The sequence below is a fragment of the Geospiza fortis genome, unplaced genomic scaffold (assembly GCF_000277835.1).
Source record: "Geospiza fortis unplaced genomic scaffold, GeoFor_1.0 scaffold491, whole genome shotgun sequence".
NCBI lineage: Eukaryota > Metazoa > Chordata > Aves > Passeriformes > Thraupidae > Geospiza > Geospiza fortis.
In genome coordinates this window covers 846,028-863,111 of record NW_005054390.1, presented here as the reverse complement: position 1 = coordinate 863,111, position 17,084 = coordinate 846,028, and the positions used below count along the sequence as shown (strand labels likewise).

Here is a 17,084-nt window from a genome sequence, read left to right as displayed (position 1 = left end):
TAGGGAAAACCTTTATCCATGCCTTCATTGACTTTTGTGAAGGACTTTGTGATGTACTTTTTTGCTTAATAATATAGAGTCATGGGTTTCTTCGCAGGCCAGACACAGCCAGTATTGGCTCAAGAGAGATACCTTTCGCAAGTAAATTTTATATACACGGTCTGTGGCAAGACACTGCCAATTTCCTTATAAATTTGTTATTCTAAACTTGATAAATGTAAAAATGGTAAACTTTAAGTCACTCGATTTCCTCGATGTTTCAAATGTACACAATGTTATGAAAATAATGGCACATATGCACTTGAGGTTTCTGAAATTTACCTTGCTAAAAGTGTTAATTCAGTTTTTTAATAGTGACTAGCAAAAATGCTGCTTCTAACATGAATTTGCTAAAAATCTAAAACTGCACTTGAATTTGAAGTAAAAAGATATTGTTATAAACTACTGATTTGAGAAAAATACTTAGCAGTTGTTTGATAAAAACATTTTTGTGAGGGTGTGTTTCGTATTGGTTTTTTAAAATTTCATTTTCTTAAATTATTGCTTCATGTTTTCAGTAGAAAGGAAAAGGTGTCCACCTAAGGGTGTTCAGAAGAAACAAGTCTTATTATAACATAATTCAACAGAACCTAACATCTTAATAATTTCTAGGTTTTTTAGTCTTAACTTGCCCTAGATGGTGGTAAGACAAAATATACAGATCACCTTTGTGGACAATTTTTTCAAGCAAATAGCATCCATTTTCTGAAAGAAAAAAATATAATAAGCTGATTTCTAAAGACAAGAATTAGAATAATATAATACTTTTTCAAAACATACATTAAGTAGGTAGATTTGGTAGATGACTAGGTTGCCTTAGAATCATCAAGGTTGGAAGAGACCTTCAAGATCATCCAGTCTGACTGCCGACCCAGCACTACCCCTGTCACCCTGACACCACTAAACCACATCACCAGATCCAGATGCCTCTTGACCATATCCAGGGAAGGAATACTTTGTGTAAGCATATAAAGTTATGGTCAGGAAAAGTTGTACCAAATGTAATATGTAATAAACACAGCATACTACAAAGCTAGTATATTTATTTTGCCAGGGAATTTTTTGGTACTCAAAGATGTTCTAAGTCATCACTGTACTTGACAGAAATTTGGTAGTTGCCATTCACAGAAGTTTTAAGAAAATATCTACATTTTGAAATGGAAGCTTACAGGTAGAGATCTGGTTTATGTCTGAAGAATAAGAGAATTTTCTACTTAGATTTTCCTTTTTTCAACAAGTCCTGATTTTTGTTTGGGTTTTTTTTTTTAATGTTTAAAAATACTTTAAGAAAATACAAAAATGATGGCACTAAGTAATAATGTGCTTTTAAATTGTATTTAATTTCAGTGTACATTTTCCAAGTCCCACATCACCAAGTGTTTGTGTTCATTTGTTTTTTAGCTTATTTGCACTAATCTTGATGAACTCAGGGAATTAATCACAAAGATTGAGAACGAACTCAAAGATCTGGACGACATTAAAAAGAAATCGGTATGTGACATTAAAAGCTTTCTCTTGTATAGATATGAAACAGTGTCAGTTACTTGCTGAGGCCTGTCAACTGAATTTTTTATGCTCTTTAGTAACTGCATGAAAACCTCCTAAGATTGATACCTGAGGACTGTAATCTTAATCTTTCCTGTGTGTGATTCTCTGTTCTCAACATTTTTATGATATTTTTATGAATTCATTACCTGTGTTAGCACTTACCCATGCCAAAACAAAATATAGGTAGTGGTAATACCTTAAAATGAGTAGTTCATCTCCATTAAACATGTGACTCTTTTGCCCTGAGGATAAGTTCTTACCAACAAATAATTACAGGATAGAATTCTCATATCTCCTATGTAGTGTTGATCAGAATTTCTACTGGGCTAGAATTCTTAATTCCTCTTTTTTGCATGTGTTATTAAAATTTGCTTTGTTCAATATTTATTGAAGGAGTTAGTACCAGAAAGCATGCTATCTGGCTTTTGATATCAGATTGAGATACAAATTTTACCAATATACTCTGGATCACTGAGTCTGTGCAGCTGAAAACCTCCAAGGAATAACAGACAAGAGAATCCAGCATGCCTTTTGTAGAAGGCAGTGATTCTTATTAAAATGGTAGATGGGTTTAAATACATGAATAGTTGAAAGAGCCCTCTACAGAACTCTTACTACTTTTTTCATTGTAGTTCTGTTTATTGAACCTTTGGTAGGCACTTCTATGATGGCATTTCTATGAAAAAGTAGTAGTTAGAAGTGTTGATTTTTCTATGTTAGAAATCAGGCTGCTTTTAATTCAAGTGAAAGTTGAATTAAATTAAGTCTCATGAAGAATCAATAAATTCTGAAGTTATTTCAGTAGGGTAGAGAGCTGTGGTAGGAGACAGATAAATAAGTTAGGATTCTAAAAGACAAATATCAGTGCAATTAGCATAATTGTTAATGTAGACAAAGGAATAATACTAGCCTAATCTTGAAATTATTTTGTAGTTGCTAAATTGTAAACTGGTTTTATCATAAGAATGCCAAGAGGTTATCAGAAGAGCTATGTCAGCAATAGGATAAAAAGCCCAAAGTTAGAGTATTTATATGCTAAAATAGCATGTAGATTGTATTGATATGCTACAGCATATCAATAATCTCAGTGTGGGTGAGACTTTCAGTCTGCTAGTAAAACTGTAGGAACATGACTTCTTCAAGGGTAGACAAATGCTAAATATGTCATAATTGCACTTTAAACTAACAGTAAAGTGCAGGGGAATTAAGATATAATTCATTTAGCATTCAGTAGTTGTGAGGTAAGGACAATCTTTTGTTTTTTCTTTATAGACCTATCATATAATGATTCTGTGTCTCTAAACACTTGTGTTGTTAGAAATTTTATGTAGAGAAAAAGGGTTAGGATTAATTGCTGAAAAAGTGGTTATGAGGAAACAGTAAAGTGAGATACTGGTTTTGAAAAAAATATCAGGGAAATATTATATTTACCTTTTAAACATTCAAGTACAAAAAATGTTAAATTAGGTGAATAGTCGTAAATTTGAACTTGCTAAAATAAAGTTTTGCTTTGTAAGGAAAGTCTTTAGGATTTCATTTTTGAAGTCTAACACCATGTGTCATTATGTTTGATGTCTGAAAAACTGGAGAAAATGCAGGCTTTCATTCTTCAGCTCTAACTAAATGACAGTGGCAGTATCAGAAGCATCCAGAATTGAGTTTGTCCTGGTTTTTTGAAGTGCATATTCTGTTAAGTAAAACAATTTTCTAATTTGATAACGGAGATTTAACCTAATATGAAAATCTATTTTAGTGATGGCACTTACATGCTGTTCATTGACTTCTTTCTTGTTTTAAGTGAAAGATGGTGATGTTCTTACTACTTCATGGTAATTTAATATTGATTTTTGTTTGCAATAATGACCTGGGTGAAGCCATAGGACTCTTTCTTCTTCACAAGTAACCTCCTTGGTAATTTCGGTTGTAGAAGTTACTAGCACATGCTGCTGAGAAAAACCTTCAAGGCAAGCTTTACTGTTATATTAAATACTAACATATTTTAGACAGCTTATTTAACTTTAAATTAGGACTTTCAGGTATAACCTTTTCTTAGTTGTAACCTCCCTTTTGTTACCTTGAAGACTATTCTAGAGTATGTAAAAGGAATTCCTTCTCCAGAACTTGGAAGTAATGGAGACTATAATGAAAGAGCTGAGCTACAGGGCCTTTTTGTAAGAGTAAACGTAGACTGTTTTCCCTCATTTTTTGTAGGTAGTTGGACTGGTTGTATCTGATACTTTTCACAACATCAACTTGAGACAACAAATGGCATGACAGATTTTTGTTCGGCAAGTTAAAATAAAATCAGAATAGGGTTATGTAGTAGAAAGTAATGGATAATTTTAAGTTTGGACATTTCTAAGTTTGGGCATTTCTACAAGTTTATTTTACAACCATGTTGGAAAGTATTTTCACTGTTTGGTTGATTAAAACAGTTTGGTTCTCTACTTTTGTATACCTGTATTGTCTTTTGATTAGCTATGATTAGTATTTTTCCTTTTAAAAAGCCTTGCGCTTTTTCTTGATTCTGGTGAGTTTGTTATTCCCATGATGAGATTTGCTTTGTGCTAGTTTGCTGTGTCTGTTTAGAGTAGAAAATTAAATTTTACCTAAGTCCTTTAATTTTGAAGAGTTCAACTCTGTACTTGAACTCTAGACACAGTTCTGAAGCAATGCTGCAATTTCACATATGCTTTCAACTGATATAAGCCAAAACTGCTGCCAAATAAATAGCTCCTACTCCCTGTGTCTCTGGAAGCTTCTGTTTTCTGTGCCATCCCATGTGATAGGCTAGCAAAATTTTTTGTTCTGTTGCATGGTGAGATTAGATTATGATAAATCTACCTACTTATTTGTGCCAGTGAATTGTTTGTAAACCAGACCAGTTTTCTAATGCAATTTATCGTGGAGTTGCACAAATACCTGTGTTTGTATTCTGCTACAGGTTAAGTGGTTGTTGTAAGAACAGAAATGTCCATCTGCAGGCAAAAGAAAATGGAACTGACTTTGCAGTTGTATGTGATGTTATTATCAGGCTGCTCTAAAAAGTCTATTCCTTCAGCTACTTAATAATTCCTCTCCTTACCACATATTACATATCCAGAGGGAGAGGAGAAATCAGATTTGGTATTGTACCTAACTTAAACATTTGGAAATAAATGAAGGAAATATAAATATAAGGAAGAATGTTAGAAGTGCAAAAAGGGGACTTAAAGGACTTAAAGTTTAATGATCTGTGCTTAGTGAAAGGCTAATACCCTAAGGAATGTCTAAGCTAGAATGTCTTGTCTAAGCTAGAGCTCTTGTATATTGCTTAGGACATGTGAAACTGCATCCTTTAATTTTAAAAACTGGACTAAAGGTTGAATTAATAGAAAAAGCCCAGAATTTACAGCAGTGAAAATTAGATACTAGTAGAAATTAGGTCTCTTTTGTTGCTAATACTTGCATAGATAAGGGGTGGGTGAAATTACATCCAGTCAGTAAAGTAGGAGTAGAAGAACATACTGGCTAAAAATACTATTGATATTTTGTTGAATTTTTAGCTCTTGTTAGTTTTTTGAAAATTTAGTCTATATATATAATATTCATGGTCATTTGTTGAATGTGAGCTCCTATAACTAGCAAATTGACCAAGATTTGCAAAGTAGCTTAATTCCACACTTGAAGTGGTATTGCTGAAAAAATAATTTTGACAAACACACATGATAGGGAAGCATTTTGCTAGTATATTTAGGATCACATAAAGACTTCAGTCTAATATAGAAAGTTTCTTTTAAGAGAAGAGGCAGTAAAGTAATACATTCTGTTGGATCACAACACAGGGATAACAACTATCAGTCTCTGGCATTTTGGATCCCACTTTTCCCTAGGTCTTTTCTGTCTGGTCCAATCAATGGGACTTGCAGTGTGAATGAAAATCTTCTTACTGCCTTTCAGATAATCTACCTCTCATGTGATGTGAGGGATTTTTTTGTGTTAATTAAGCTGCTTGGTTGATCAGTTTTATGTACTTAACTGTTGCATATCATAGCAGAATTTTTTTATTATTATTATTTTTTCAAACCCTACTTGACATTGTGTAGTATGAAAGTGACAGGACTGTAGGTGCTTGCATATAATAGTGAACTTAGGGCTTTTTTGCAGATCCTAGCTGAATTTGCATAAAATGAATGGAGTTTTTAACATGAACGTGGAAAGATTTCTTGTTTACTGAAATGCAAGACTTTATTTTGGTAGCACTGTTGGATTTTATCCATGCCCTCTAAGTCTGATGGATAAATGCATAGCTGTGTAGAGGGTGAATAGGGAGGCTGGAGCCCAGGATGCCCACAGATAAGCTGAGAAAGTTAAAACGAATAATGGGCAGTACGTTCCTGAGAAGGAGACTGCATCGTCCCTAGAGAGAGAGAGAAAAGTCAGACAAAGGTTATTTAGTCAAAGGACACCAGCCAAGGTAACAACTAATTGTGGTTTGGAATAAAGGCTTTAGTTTGCAGAGATCTGTAACACCCTGATGTTCTTGACTTAACAGCTAAAAAAGTGAAATCCTCCCTTTTAAAGGTTTTGTGGTCTGCTATTGTTCTTGGAGCTTATAATGAGATGGTCTCAGGGGGTTGAATGCCTTTGTCTATCTTTGGAAATGAATATTTGTTTTAGCAGGTGAGTCAAAAGGCCTGAAAGGAAACTGTGGTTTTCTGCAGCATTAAGTTACCTGCAAAAATATATATTTCAGAGTACACCTGAAAATTTAAAGTGAAAACCCCACTGGTTTAGGTCAGAAATAGTTAGAACTTCAGACAAATTAATTTGTGGGGCAATTAAAAGGAATATATTGATCCAGCGTGGAACATGCTTCCCTTGCCTGTTTTTTTATGGGATTCCAGATAAGCTGCTGCTAAATTTGTTCATGAAGTGTAAGTATCTAAACTCAGAGATTGCTTTCTGAGGTTTTTCATTGATTTGCTACATTTTATTTTTAAAAGTATGTTATACATGGAAAAAAAATGCAAAATGGTTCATTTAAAAGTTTATAAAATATTCTCTCTCTGTTCAGTGAGGAAATAGGAAATATTGTTACGTGTTTGAAAATGTTTGGCAGGGAAACTGTGTTTAGACAAGAATCTAAAGGGACTTCTGAAGAACTTCCCTTCAGCAGAAACTCATGTAACATCAAAAATAGTTTAGGGCTCTTACTAATATTTTATTCATTCAGACCTCAACTTTGCAAACAATGAAGTGGAAAAACCTACTGTGTCTTCTCATTTGCAGCCTAGGGAAACATTTTTATTATTGGGTTAAATCTTATTCAGTTTTTATTCAGAGGTTGATTTCCTCTCCCCATCCTTGCCTCCTCTTGTCCTGACCACTTCCTCCCTCCCTGGTGAAATATGTGCCATGCTTGGGACTTTTGCATGTAAAGGGTTTTCAGTTATAGTTGTTTTCATCAGCATTTCTATATTTACATAGATATGCACACAGACAGTAAATATAATAATCTGAGAAATCTGTGTATGCACACCTATTTGCAGGTTTAAACTGCAGGTAAAATTAGCTACAATAAAAGAGTAACCAATAAATGCTTGGGTTCAAGGGTATTAATAGATAGACTTCAAGTCTTGCAGGTGAAACATTTTCTTTTAATTTAAGTTTAGTTTCTCTGTTAGTATCTATCTCCATCTGTTGTGTATCTTATATGCTCTCTTTTTACATCCTTATCCTGAAAACTTGATTTGTATTTTAATCACTTCAAAATACTGTTATTGCTTCTCTATGTCTTGCCTGCATCTCTTGAAAACACTAATATGAGCCCAAAATACTGAATTTTGAGACAGATTTACACATTTACATCCATGCAGCTCCTTGTACTTCTGAGGACAGATTGAAGATGTGGATCATTTGTAATATTTAATTGTATAATATAAATGAATAAGGCCAGTTTTAGGCTTTGGTTTTTGAAATCTTCTCCACAATACTTGATCGTATTCTCTGATATTTTTAACTTGGGCTCATCTCACTAACATTCAATATTTTTTTTCACAGTCTTCAGTTTTTCTTAGCTTTTCCAGTTTTCTGTCATTATTGTCTACTTTTTTCACAATTATTTTCTCTTGAACTTTCATGCCTTTCCATGTGTGACTGACTAAACCTCCAATAAATGTATTTATTGGAGAGGCTTTCTTTAAACCGCTTTTCCCACATACCTTTCTACAGTTCCAAGTGTGAAAATGTGGGTTCTGCATGAAAGATGAATGTGTACTCATACGTTTTTGTCACAGAAATACACAGTTGTATTCAGAACATTTCACAATGCTTTAGATATTGGTCAATCAGTATATTCTTTTGAAGAAATAATTCAAGACATTCCTGTCAGCACATAGTACTAGCAAAACAGCTGCTTTTAACACACTCATCTGAAGAATACAGAAACACTTCTATATTCAGAGTTAAGAAGAGAAAAATACTCAGATATATGAGAGGGAGTTAAGTCCAACTTAAAAACCATGAATGTTTTGTAAACAGTTTAAGATACTACATAAATCCATTTTCTTTGTAAGTTCCAGAGGTGTAAGTTAGTTGAAAACTTTGAAGTTCTTCTTATGGAGGAGTAAAACGTGACAATTCAGTGCTGGATAATTTCACTGTTCTGAGTTCAACAGTAAGCTCATGCTGATAATAAACTTTCTCTTGTGTTTTTGTGGTTTTTATATTTTATATATATTTATATTTTTTTTCTACAAAAAGTGGTATATTGATCAACACTGTGATGATTGTGTAGTAATTGTGCCTAAAGAAAACTGGAATGTGGTTAAACATTTGAATGAAAACCATTTCATAGTAATGAACTAAATCAGGAGACAAAGATGGTCTTGGTAGCAAGAAATTTATTGCGCTTTGTTTTGGTGTTGTTGTTTTTTGTTTGTTTTGCTTTATTTGCCTATAGTAGAAAGAGGAGAGTATGAGATCATTTTAGGATATAACTTTATGTGATCAGAAATATAGGTCATGGAAGTGCATGCTGGAGTCAGGACTTCTCATTGGTTGCTGGTAAATGCTCAAAGATAAAATTGATTAAGAGATGTCGTAAGTGAATTTGTTGTATAATTTACTACAAGCCATTCTTCCTGACTCTGCTTAATCCTAGTCTTCAAAGAATGTCAGAGGTTGGTTAGCTGTTGTTATATATTTATAATGTTCAGAATGATGTTGCTGAAAGTAAAATGCAACATATTGAGTCTCAGGAACTTCTACTGTAGAAGATAACTCTAAGCATTTTCAAAATTAAAACACTTTCAATAACAGATGAGTTTGCATAGTATGAATACATGATCTTGTAATGCATTCTTATTCAGTCAAAATTGGAAGTGCCTGAAATTGTAGTATTTGGCCCATAAATTAGTTATTAAGAACATTCAACATTTATCCATATATGATTTGAAAAAGTTACTGATCTCTTTTCTTTAGGTATCTGTTGTCCAAAGCAGCTGGTGATTGCCAACTCCCTCTCTGTGTGACATCACTAGAAAACGCTAGACTGGTGATGTCACACATACCACAGAACCCCGCAGCAGAATGGAGCAGGCCTATTAAGGGTAAGTTTTCTCCCTCCACCACCACCCCTTTTCAACAATATTGCATGGTTTTATAAGATTACTAATTTTCTTTACTTTATGTCCCTGAGATATAACGTAAAGATTACAGACAATCTTATAAAACTGCTTAATATTGTGGTGTTGTGTGTGTGTGTTTATTTAAAAGCAAAACAAAAACTCATATAAAAAGTTCAGTCCTTACCCCATGTATCTATATCCTGGCTCCAGTCTGCTTTGGGGTTCCATGATAAGTATACCAGAATAGTGTATGTTGGTGCATCGATCACAGAGAGTGGGGTCAGCATTTCCTGGCTGCTCTGGATGTCAGAAACCTTATTTTAAAAGGTGAGTTTTCAGTTGAATGTGTTGAATGTCTCTCTGCATTTAAATGGAAACATTCAGCCCATTTGTAAAATGTATTTTTATTGTGTTCGCATTTTTGAAATCTACTTGTAAGCTGACATAGCCTAAAGTCACATTGTATACTTCTCTGTCTAGTCCTTTTTTTTCTCTGTTATTTTCCTGTGTTAATACCTTATATTGTGTTTCCAGAAAAAAATAGTGTCTTGTTTGTCACTAATTGGAACAAGATGATAACTAAATTTGGCTTAATATCATTCTCAGTGATCTGGACAAGGGGATCAAGGAAACCCTCAGTCAGCTCACAAACAACACCAGGCTGGGTGGGAGTGTTGATCTGCTGGAGGGCAGGAAGGCTCTGCAGAGGGATCTGGACAGGCTGGATCATGGATCAAGGCCAGTGGTGCGAGGTTCAACAGGGCCCAGTGCTGGGTCCTGCCCTTGGGTCACACCAACCCCAGGCAGTGCCACAGGCTGGGGCAGAGTGGCTGCAAAGCTGCCCCAGGAAAAGGACCTGGGGGTGCTGGTGACAGCAGCTGAACATGAGCCAGCAGTGCCCAGGTGGCCAAGAAGGGCAATGGCACACCTCAAATCCTATGTTCAGTTTTGGGCCCCTCACTACAAGAAGAACATTTTGGTTCTGGAGTGAGACCAGAGAAGGGCAATGGAGCAGACAGCTGAAGTGTCTGAAAAAATAAATCTTGTAAGAAGCAGCTGAGGGAGCTGGGGGTGTTGGGCCTGAAGAAAAGGAGGCATAGGAGAGACCACAGCTACCTGAAAAGAGTGTGTAGCCAGGTGGGGGTTGGCATCTTTTCCCAGGGAACAAGTGCTGTATGTTTCTGATGAACATACCTTTGGAGATCCAGCCTGAACCTCCTAAGCCTCAGTTTGTAGCTGATCTCTTATAATGTATCATTTGGTATTTTTGAGAATTTACAATGCAGATATTTGTGAAAACAAGTGTACTATCTATAGAAATTAGTGGGCAGCTATGTAATAGGGAGTTAAGTCATAGCTTTATCAATTATTGATTTGCCTTTCCCCCCTCTGAATAAAAGACAAGCACCGGACTGTGTTAGAGAATCAAATTGCATATGAAAAGGAATGTTAAATTTTGTTGTGATGGATCTTAAGGTTATATAAATGTTTTTAATGTCTCTTTTTACTGTGTAATTTTTAAGGAATAGTAACATCTAGCATTTATGTGTTTGCACAGAAAATCACCTAAACCACAATAATTTAAAAGAGAAGGATTTTTTTTTATTCCAGCCTTTTTTGGCCTATACTCTTCAGTCCTGGCTACTTCTGAGGAAAAAAGATTCTTCTCATGGCGAAAATTTGTTCATTCTTCCATTAACAGGTTTATTGTCAATTCTAAAACCCCACTAAGAAAAATAAGTAATTGAAACAAAGGGAGATAATTAGTCTATGCTTTTTAAAATGATATTGCTATAAAATTTTCATTGAAATTACTTGGAAGTATGGTTCCTCTTTTCCTGTTTCTCCACCCTGTTGAGGTCATTCTGAAGGGTTGCACAGCTCTCTGGGGTATTGGCCACTGCTCCCAGCTTTGTGTCATTGGTGAACTCACTGGGGAGGCATCTGCCGCTTCATCCAAGTCACTGATGAACAAGTTAAACAATACTGGATCAGTACTGAACCCTTTGGAACAGCACTAGAGATGGGCCTCCGACTAGAGCTGCTAATCCTGTAGAATTAGGGGGCAGGAATTGGCTAGCTTTTTATGTTTGTTTTTGTAAGCAGAGAGAAAAGTAATATATTTGTTTTTCTGTGAAGTAATAATGATGTCAGTAGTCTTGAAGTCCGTTCTTGACTAAACATTGTACATGTGCTGGCTACCTAACAGCTGCTGCTTCAAATTTATTCCGTGGTCAGCTGATACTTATTTTTCTCATACTCTTTTTTTCCTAAAGCCAAGACCTTAGCCTTATTTAAAGACAAATTAAGCTCAGAAATTAATAATTTCTTGGGGTTTTTACTTTGCAGTGATTTTTCATGTATTTTTAATATTGCATTTTCACACTTTTTTTTGCTGTCAACTGCATGTAGAGCATTTCTATTTCAGAATAGTAGTAGCATTGTTTAGTTTTGCTATTTGATTTTTTGTTTTGAGACAATGCAATAATGCTCTGCAGTAATAAATACATTATTTTAAAACAGTCTGCAAAATGTTTTGTTTACTTTACAAGAAAAAGATATCTGTACATGTAATATTCTTTTGTATGTTAACAATTCTGTTGGTTGCTGACTTTAAGAGATGATACCAAATGCTCTGGTAGACTACAGTATGCACAAGGTCTGGTTTTTGTTGTAGTGATTAGTGACAGGTTTTATGCATGAGACTGGCTGCAAGTGAAGGAAATTATAATACAGTTTACTAGCTTGTCTGTTGTGTACAACACTGGTCATTATGTGGTAATGTGGTATAATGATCCTACTTAAGATCTTTGCTTTTGTAATTTTAATTGAAGAATGAAGGTAACTGTTTGTTTTATAATGTAACATGTAAATGATTATCCATAAAAAAATACATACCTGGTCTTCAAACAAGCATTCAAGCTGAGTGATCTTGTACATTGGAAATATCTGCTGAAATGTGTAGAGAGAAATTATCTAAAGTCCTTGGGAAGATCATTCTTGTAGACTGCTGAAAAGCAGCTGTGACAAGCTTTATCCAGATTTTCCCGTCTTACCTTTCTTGGTGTGCTAGACCACAGGAAGCTGTGAAGGATATGTGCACTATCAAAAGCTAAATATGTATATGAAATAAGTAAGTTCTCAAGTCCTGCTCCTTTTTCTTGCAGAACCATAGTCTCTTTAGTGTTACAAGTCGAGAGCTAAAATCTTCATTTAATAAAATGCACAGAGTTGGTTGAGTGGCAGAAGTACTATACCATATCTCTTTTATAACAATTACATATATATGCATTGTTCAGTCTTTTGTGCAATGAACTACAGAATAAAGTTTTGGGAAAAGATACATACAAGGGGTATGTGTGGGTGGTAAGAGGTGTGTTCTGCAGCACCGTGTCCAGCATGGTTGTCATTTCCCAATGCCTTCTCTCCTTATTCAAACTTTCTAGATTTATGAAAACATGAATATAAGATTACATATATCAGTTTTTAAAATAAAACTTTTAATTATATGTTTGAATTAAAAGCTTAAAGGATGTATGTTGGAAAATTGGGCTTTGCTGCATAGTCTGTTGCTTCATAAAAGACAAATTTGCTAAACTTCTCTTTTAAAAAAAGCTTTTATTCTAGAACTTTAAATAAAATGTAACAGAAAAACATTGTGATTTTTATCCTTGAAAATTGTAGTAAGGTTTGTTTTGCAAATAATAATGTTATACTTTATACCACTATTCTTAAATGAGATTATGATGCAATTTTCTGTAAAAATTTTAACTCAGAAAAGTGTATATACGTGGTTGATTTCCCTGAACTGAATAGATTACTACCCATGTTGGTTAGTCATTTAAGTAATTTTAAGCACATGGAGTATTTGTAGAATCCTGTTTCAGTTTTAATTTTGACCTGTGAAAAGTGAGCATCCTTGCAGTATTACTTTTCCAACTATGATATTATCCCTCTGTAGTATTAAAATAAAAGTAATAATGTCCTAGATAGATATAACTCTGGAAGGGTGGATGTAACTCTTGAAGTTCCTAATCTTTTCTTCCAGTTGTCTTCCTCATATGCTATATCCATGTACCAGGATTATTGTAGTGCTAGTAAAATCGAACAAGATTTAGGTATAATGCAATGATAAATAACTGGAATTTATGTTTTCAGGGAAGATGGTTCCACCGGAAGCAAGCAGTAAAGGAATTGCATGGTACGTTGTTACGACTGCTTAATGAACTGTTACCATGGGAACCAAAGCTAATTAAAGCATTTCAAAGAAACAGGTAATTACCTGCTCTTTTTTTTTTTCAACAGTAGTACATGGGATGAAAAACAGAGCCAAATTCACCTTTTAAATACAGATCAATAAGTTGGCTTCTTAAATAAATAAAATTAGAATAGTTTGGGGAGAGGAGTGAGGCACTGGCAATACTTCAGTAGGAAGAAGTATCTTCTATTCCAGAGTTACTGTCTCCAAAAAAATTTGAGCTTAACCCGGTAGTGTTTTTTTCCTCTAAAACACTCTAGAATCCTTAAGCATGCTGATCAATAATATATCACAAGACAGCTAGGATTTATATTTCTGCTTAAGAGATGCTGAAAACCTTTCTCTAGAGAACTATATCAGGACTTCTTAGAATACTCTAACTACTTACTATGTAAAGCTACCTATATTAACTATTAATGAATTCTCCACAGAGCAATTCTTGAAGCATTGTTTTGAGGTCTTTTTAACACAGTAAATTAGAAATGCGTCTGGAAAGAAGTATGTCAGAGGAATATGAGTGAAGTAGTGACAGGTTTAAATCTAGTAAAGTGCAAGTATTAGTAACAGTGAAAGTACTGCTCTGATTATAAATCATGGAGAGACTAGATACTATCTTTAAGGTCAGTACCATTTTTTCCTGTTAACCGTACAGCTGTTGCTATAATTGTACCTTAGTTTTGCCATGTAGACAATTAAAAAGCAAGGAACGATTAGAGGCTTGAGCTCTGTAACAAAGGGTAGGAAGAGAGGCTTCTTAAATGTTGGGTGTGAAGGAAGCAAGTTACAATGTTTTGTGGTGCAGAGCTAATGCTGGAAAGGGTAAAAGGTGTTATGTTTAAAAAACAAAAACATAATACCAAAGATGTTTCATTGGTTCCTCAGTTGCTCATTTTGTGAATATCATCCATGAATTAAAACTCTTATTTGGAAATTTGGGATATTGTTGAATATTTTGCTTTCAATAATGGACCCAAATACAAGTTTTGGATTGTTCCTATTTCTTTCTCTTCTCATTCCTGTTAATTTTCCTGAGCTGTTAATTTCTTCCTGTCTTTCACAATTTAGAATCCTTGTGGACACATGGCAGATAGTATTACTGTCAGGAAGAATTTAGTTTTCCTTTATGTGAAGTCTACAGTTATACCCTTTTAGTAAATTCTGTTGTGGAATGGTTTGGTGCTCAGTATTCTTGTCTGTCAAATCACGGAATCATAGAATGGTTTGGATTAGAAGGGGCCTTAAAGATCATCCAATTCCAATCCCCCTGGGCGGACGCACCTTTTGTAAATGAGGCTCCACAAAACCCCAACTTATCTGGCCTTCCAGGGATGGAGCTTCAACAACTTTTCTGGACAGCCTGTTCCAGTGCCTCACCATAGTTGCACTTCAGAATTTCTTCCCAATTTCTATTTGAAGCCTTTGCCCCTTGTATTCTCACTACAAGCTCTTGATCAAGTCTCTCTCCCTTCCTTTTTTGAAGGCTCCCTTCACATACTAGAAGGCTGCAATTAAGTCTCACCGGAGCTGCCTCTTTTCCAGACTGACCAGTCTCTCTCAGTCTTTCTGCACAGGAGAGGTGCTCCGTCCCTCTGATCATCTTGGTAGACTCCTCTGGAGTCACTCCAACAGTTCCATGTCCTTCCTGGGACCCCAGACCTGATGCAGCCCTGCAGGTGGGGCCTCACCAGAGCAGAGCAGAGGGGCAGAATCCCTTCCCTGGCCCTGCTGGCCACACTGCTCTGGATGAAGCCCAGCACACGTGTGGCTCTCTGGGCTGGGAGTGCCCATGGCTGGGTCAGGTCCAGCCTCTCACCCACCAGCACCCCAAGCCCTCCTCAGCAGGGCTGCTCTGATCTGTTCATCCCCAACCTGTGCTGAGACTGGGGGTCTCCCCAACCCAGGTGCAGCACCTTGCACTTTGCCTTGTTAAAGCACATGAGATTTTCCCATGGACCCATTTTTCAAGCTTGCTCTGGTCCCTCTGGATGGCATTCCATCCTCTAGGTGTGTCAGCTACACTGCTCAGCTTGGTGGCATCTGCAAACTTGCTGAGAGGGCCCTCAATCCTTCTGTCTATGTAACTAGTGATGATATTAAATAACTTTGGTCTGAGTATGGACCCCTGAGGGTCACCACTTGTCAATGATGTCCATCACTGTGCCATTGACCGCTACCCTCTGGATGCCACCATTCAACTAATTTCTTATCCACCTAATAGTCTGCTTGTCAAATCCCAATCTCTCCAATTTAGGAGACAAGGATCTTGTGGGGGGACCATGTCAAAGGCTGTACAGAAATCCAGATAAATGACAACTGTAGCCATTCCCTTGTCCACTGATGTAGTCAGTCCATCCTAGAAGAACACTGAATTTGTCACTCAAGACTTGCCATTGGGGCAGCTGTGCTGGTTGTCTCCAGTGACCTCCCTGTGCCTTAGCATAGGTTCTGGGAGAGTCTGTTCTGTGATCTTCCTCACCAAAGGAAAGGCTGACAGGTCAAGGGTCCTCCTTTCAATGTTTTTTTAAGATGTGTACAATGTTTTACTTTTTCTTGCCACCTGGGACTTCACCTAACTGCCAAGATTTTTTCAAATATCATTTAGAATGGCTTGGATAATACATCAGCCAATTGCCTCTCTTTGGTACATTCACATTCTTCAGGTGATCATGAACCTCAGGTGATCTTTACTTAGAGTGGAAGAGACTTTATTCTCCCAATCCCTATCCTCATGTCTATCCTCTCAAGAGGTTTGGGAAGAAATGTTGCCCTTGGAGACTGAAGCAAAATGATATTGAGTACCTCAGCCTTCTCCTTATTCATTGTTACCAGTTTCCACCCTTATTTATCAGAGGGGATCACCTTCTTTGGCCTTCCTTTTGTGGTTAACGTGCCTGTAGAAGCCCTTCCTGTTATTCTTTGTGCCCTTTGCCAAGATCAATTCCAGATCAATTCCAGGTCTCTTCAAGCTCTTCCTGGGCCACCCATCCTAACTTCAACTGCCTGTCCATTTGCTTCTTTCCCTTCAGTGTGACCAACAGTTCCCTACTCAGCCCTGCTATTCCCTTGCCTTCCTTGCACAGTTTCTTGCTCCTGGAGATTGCCAGCTCTTGCACGTGGTGGAAGACTTCCTTAAAGATCTGCCAGCTCTGTTCCACTCCCTTGTCCCTGAGGGAAGTCTCCCAGTGGATCTCACTGGCTATCTCCTTGAAGAGCTGGAAGTCTGTTTTCCTAAAGCTTGGGGGCCTAACTTTGTTCCTCACCTGGCCCATACCCCTCATGACTGCAAACTCCAGCAATGTGTGATCACTGCAGCCCAGACTCCTTCCAACCCTGATGTTCAACATCAGCTTGCTTCCATTGGTGCCCTTCAGATCCAGGATTATATCGCCTCTGGTAGGGCTGCTGTCTATTCCTTTGCTTCAGAAAATATCCCTCATTCTTTCCAAAAGTCTCCTGGCTTGCCTGCAGCTTTCTGTGCTGCTTTCCCAGGAGATGTTAGGATGGTTGAAGTGCCCCAGCAGGACAAGAGCCTGTGAGCATGATGCCTCCTGTAGCTGGAGCAAGAAGGCTTCATCAATAGGGCCCCTTTGATCAGGTGTCTGCACTTAAAACCATCCGCAAGGTTCCCT

General features: G+C 36.5%; 1 protein-coding gene across 1 annotated transcript in view; it reads left to right on the top strand.

Annotated features, from left to right (window-relative positions):
- KIAA2026 (KIAA2026 ortholog) overlaps positions 1–17,084 on the top strand; it is a 47,479-nt gene that overhangs the window by 19,170 nt on the left and 11,225 nt on the right. The window contains exons 5-6 of the mRNA XM_005425594.2: positions 1,441–1,530; positions 13,356–13,471. Of these exons, the coding sequence (XP_005425651.1) occupies positions 1,441–1,530; positions 13,356–13,471 (206 nt within the window). The remainder of the gene's footprint in view (positions 1–1,440; positions 1,531–13,355; positions 13,472–17,084) is intronic.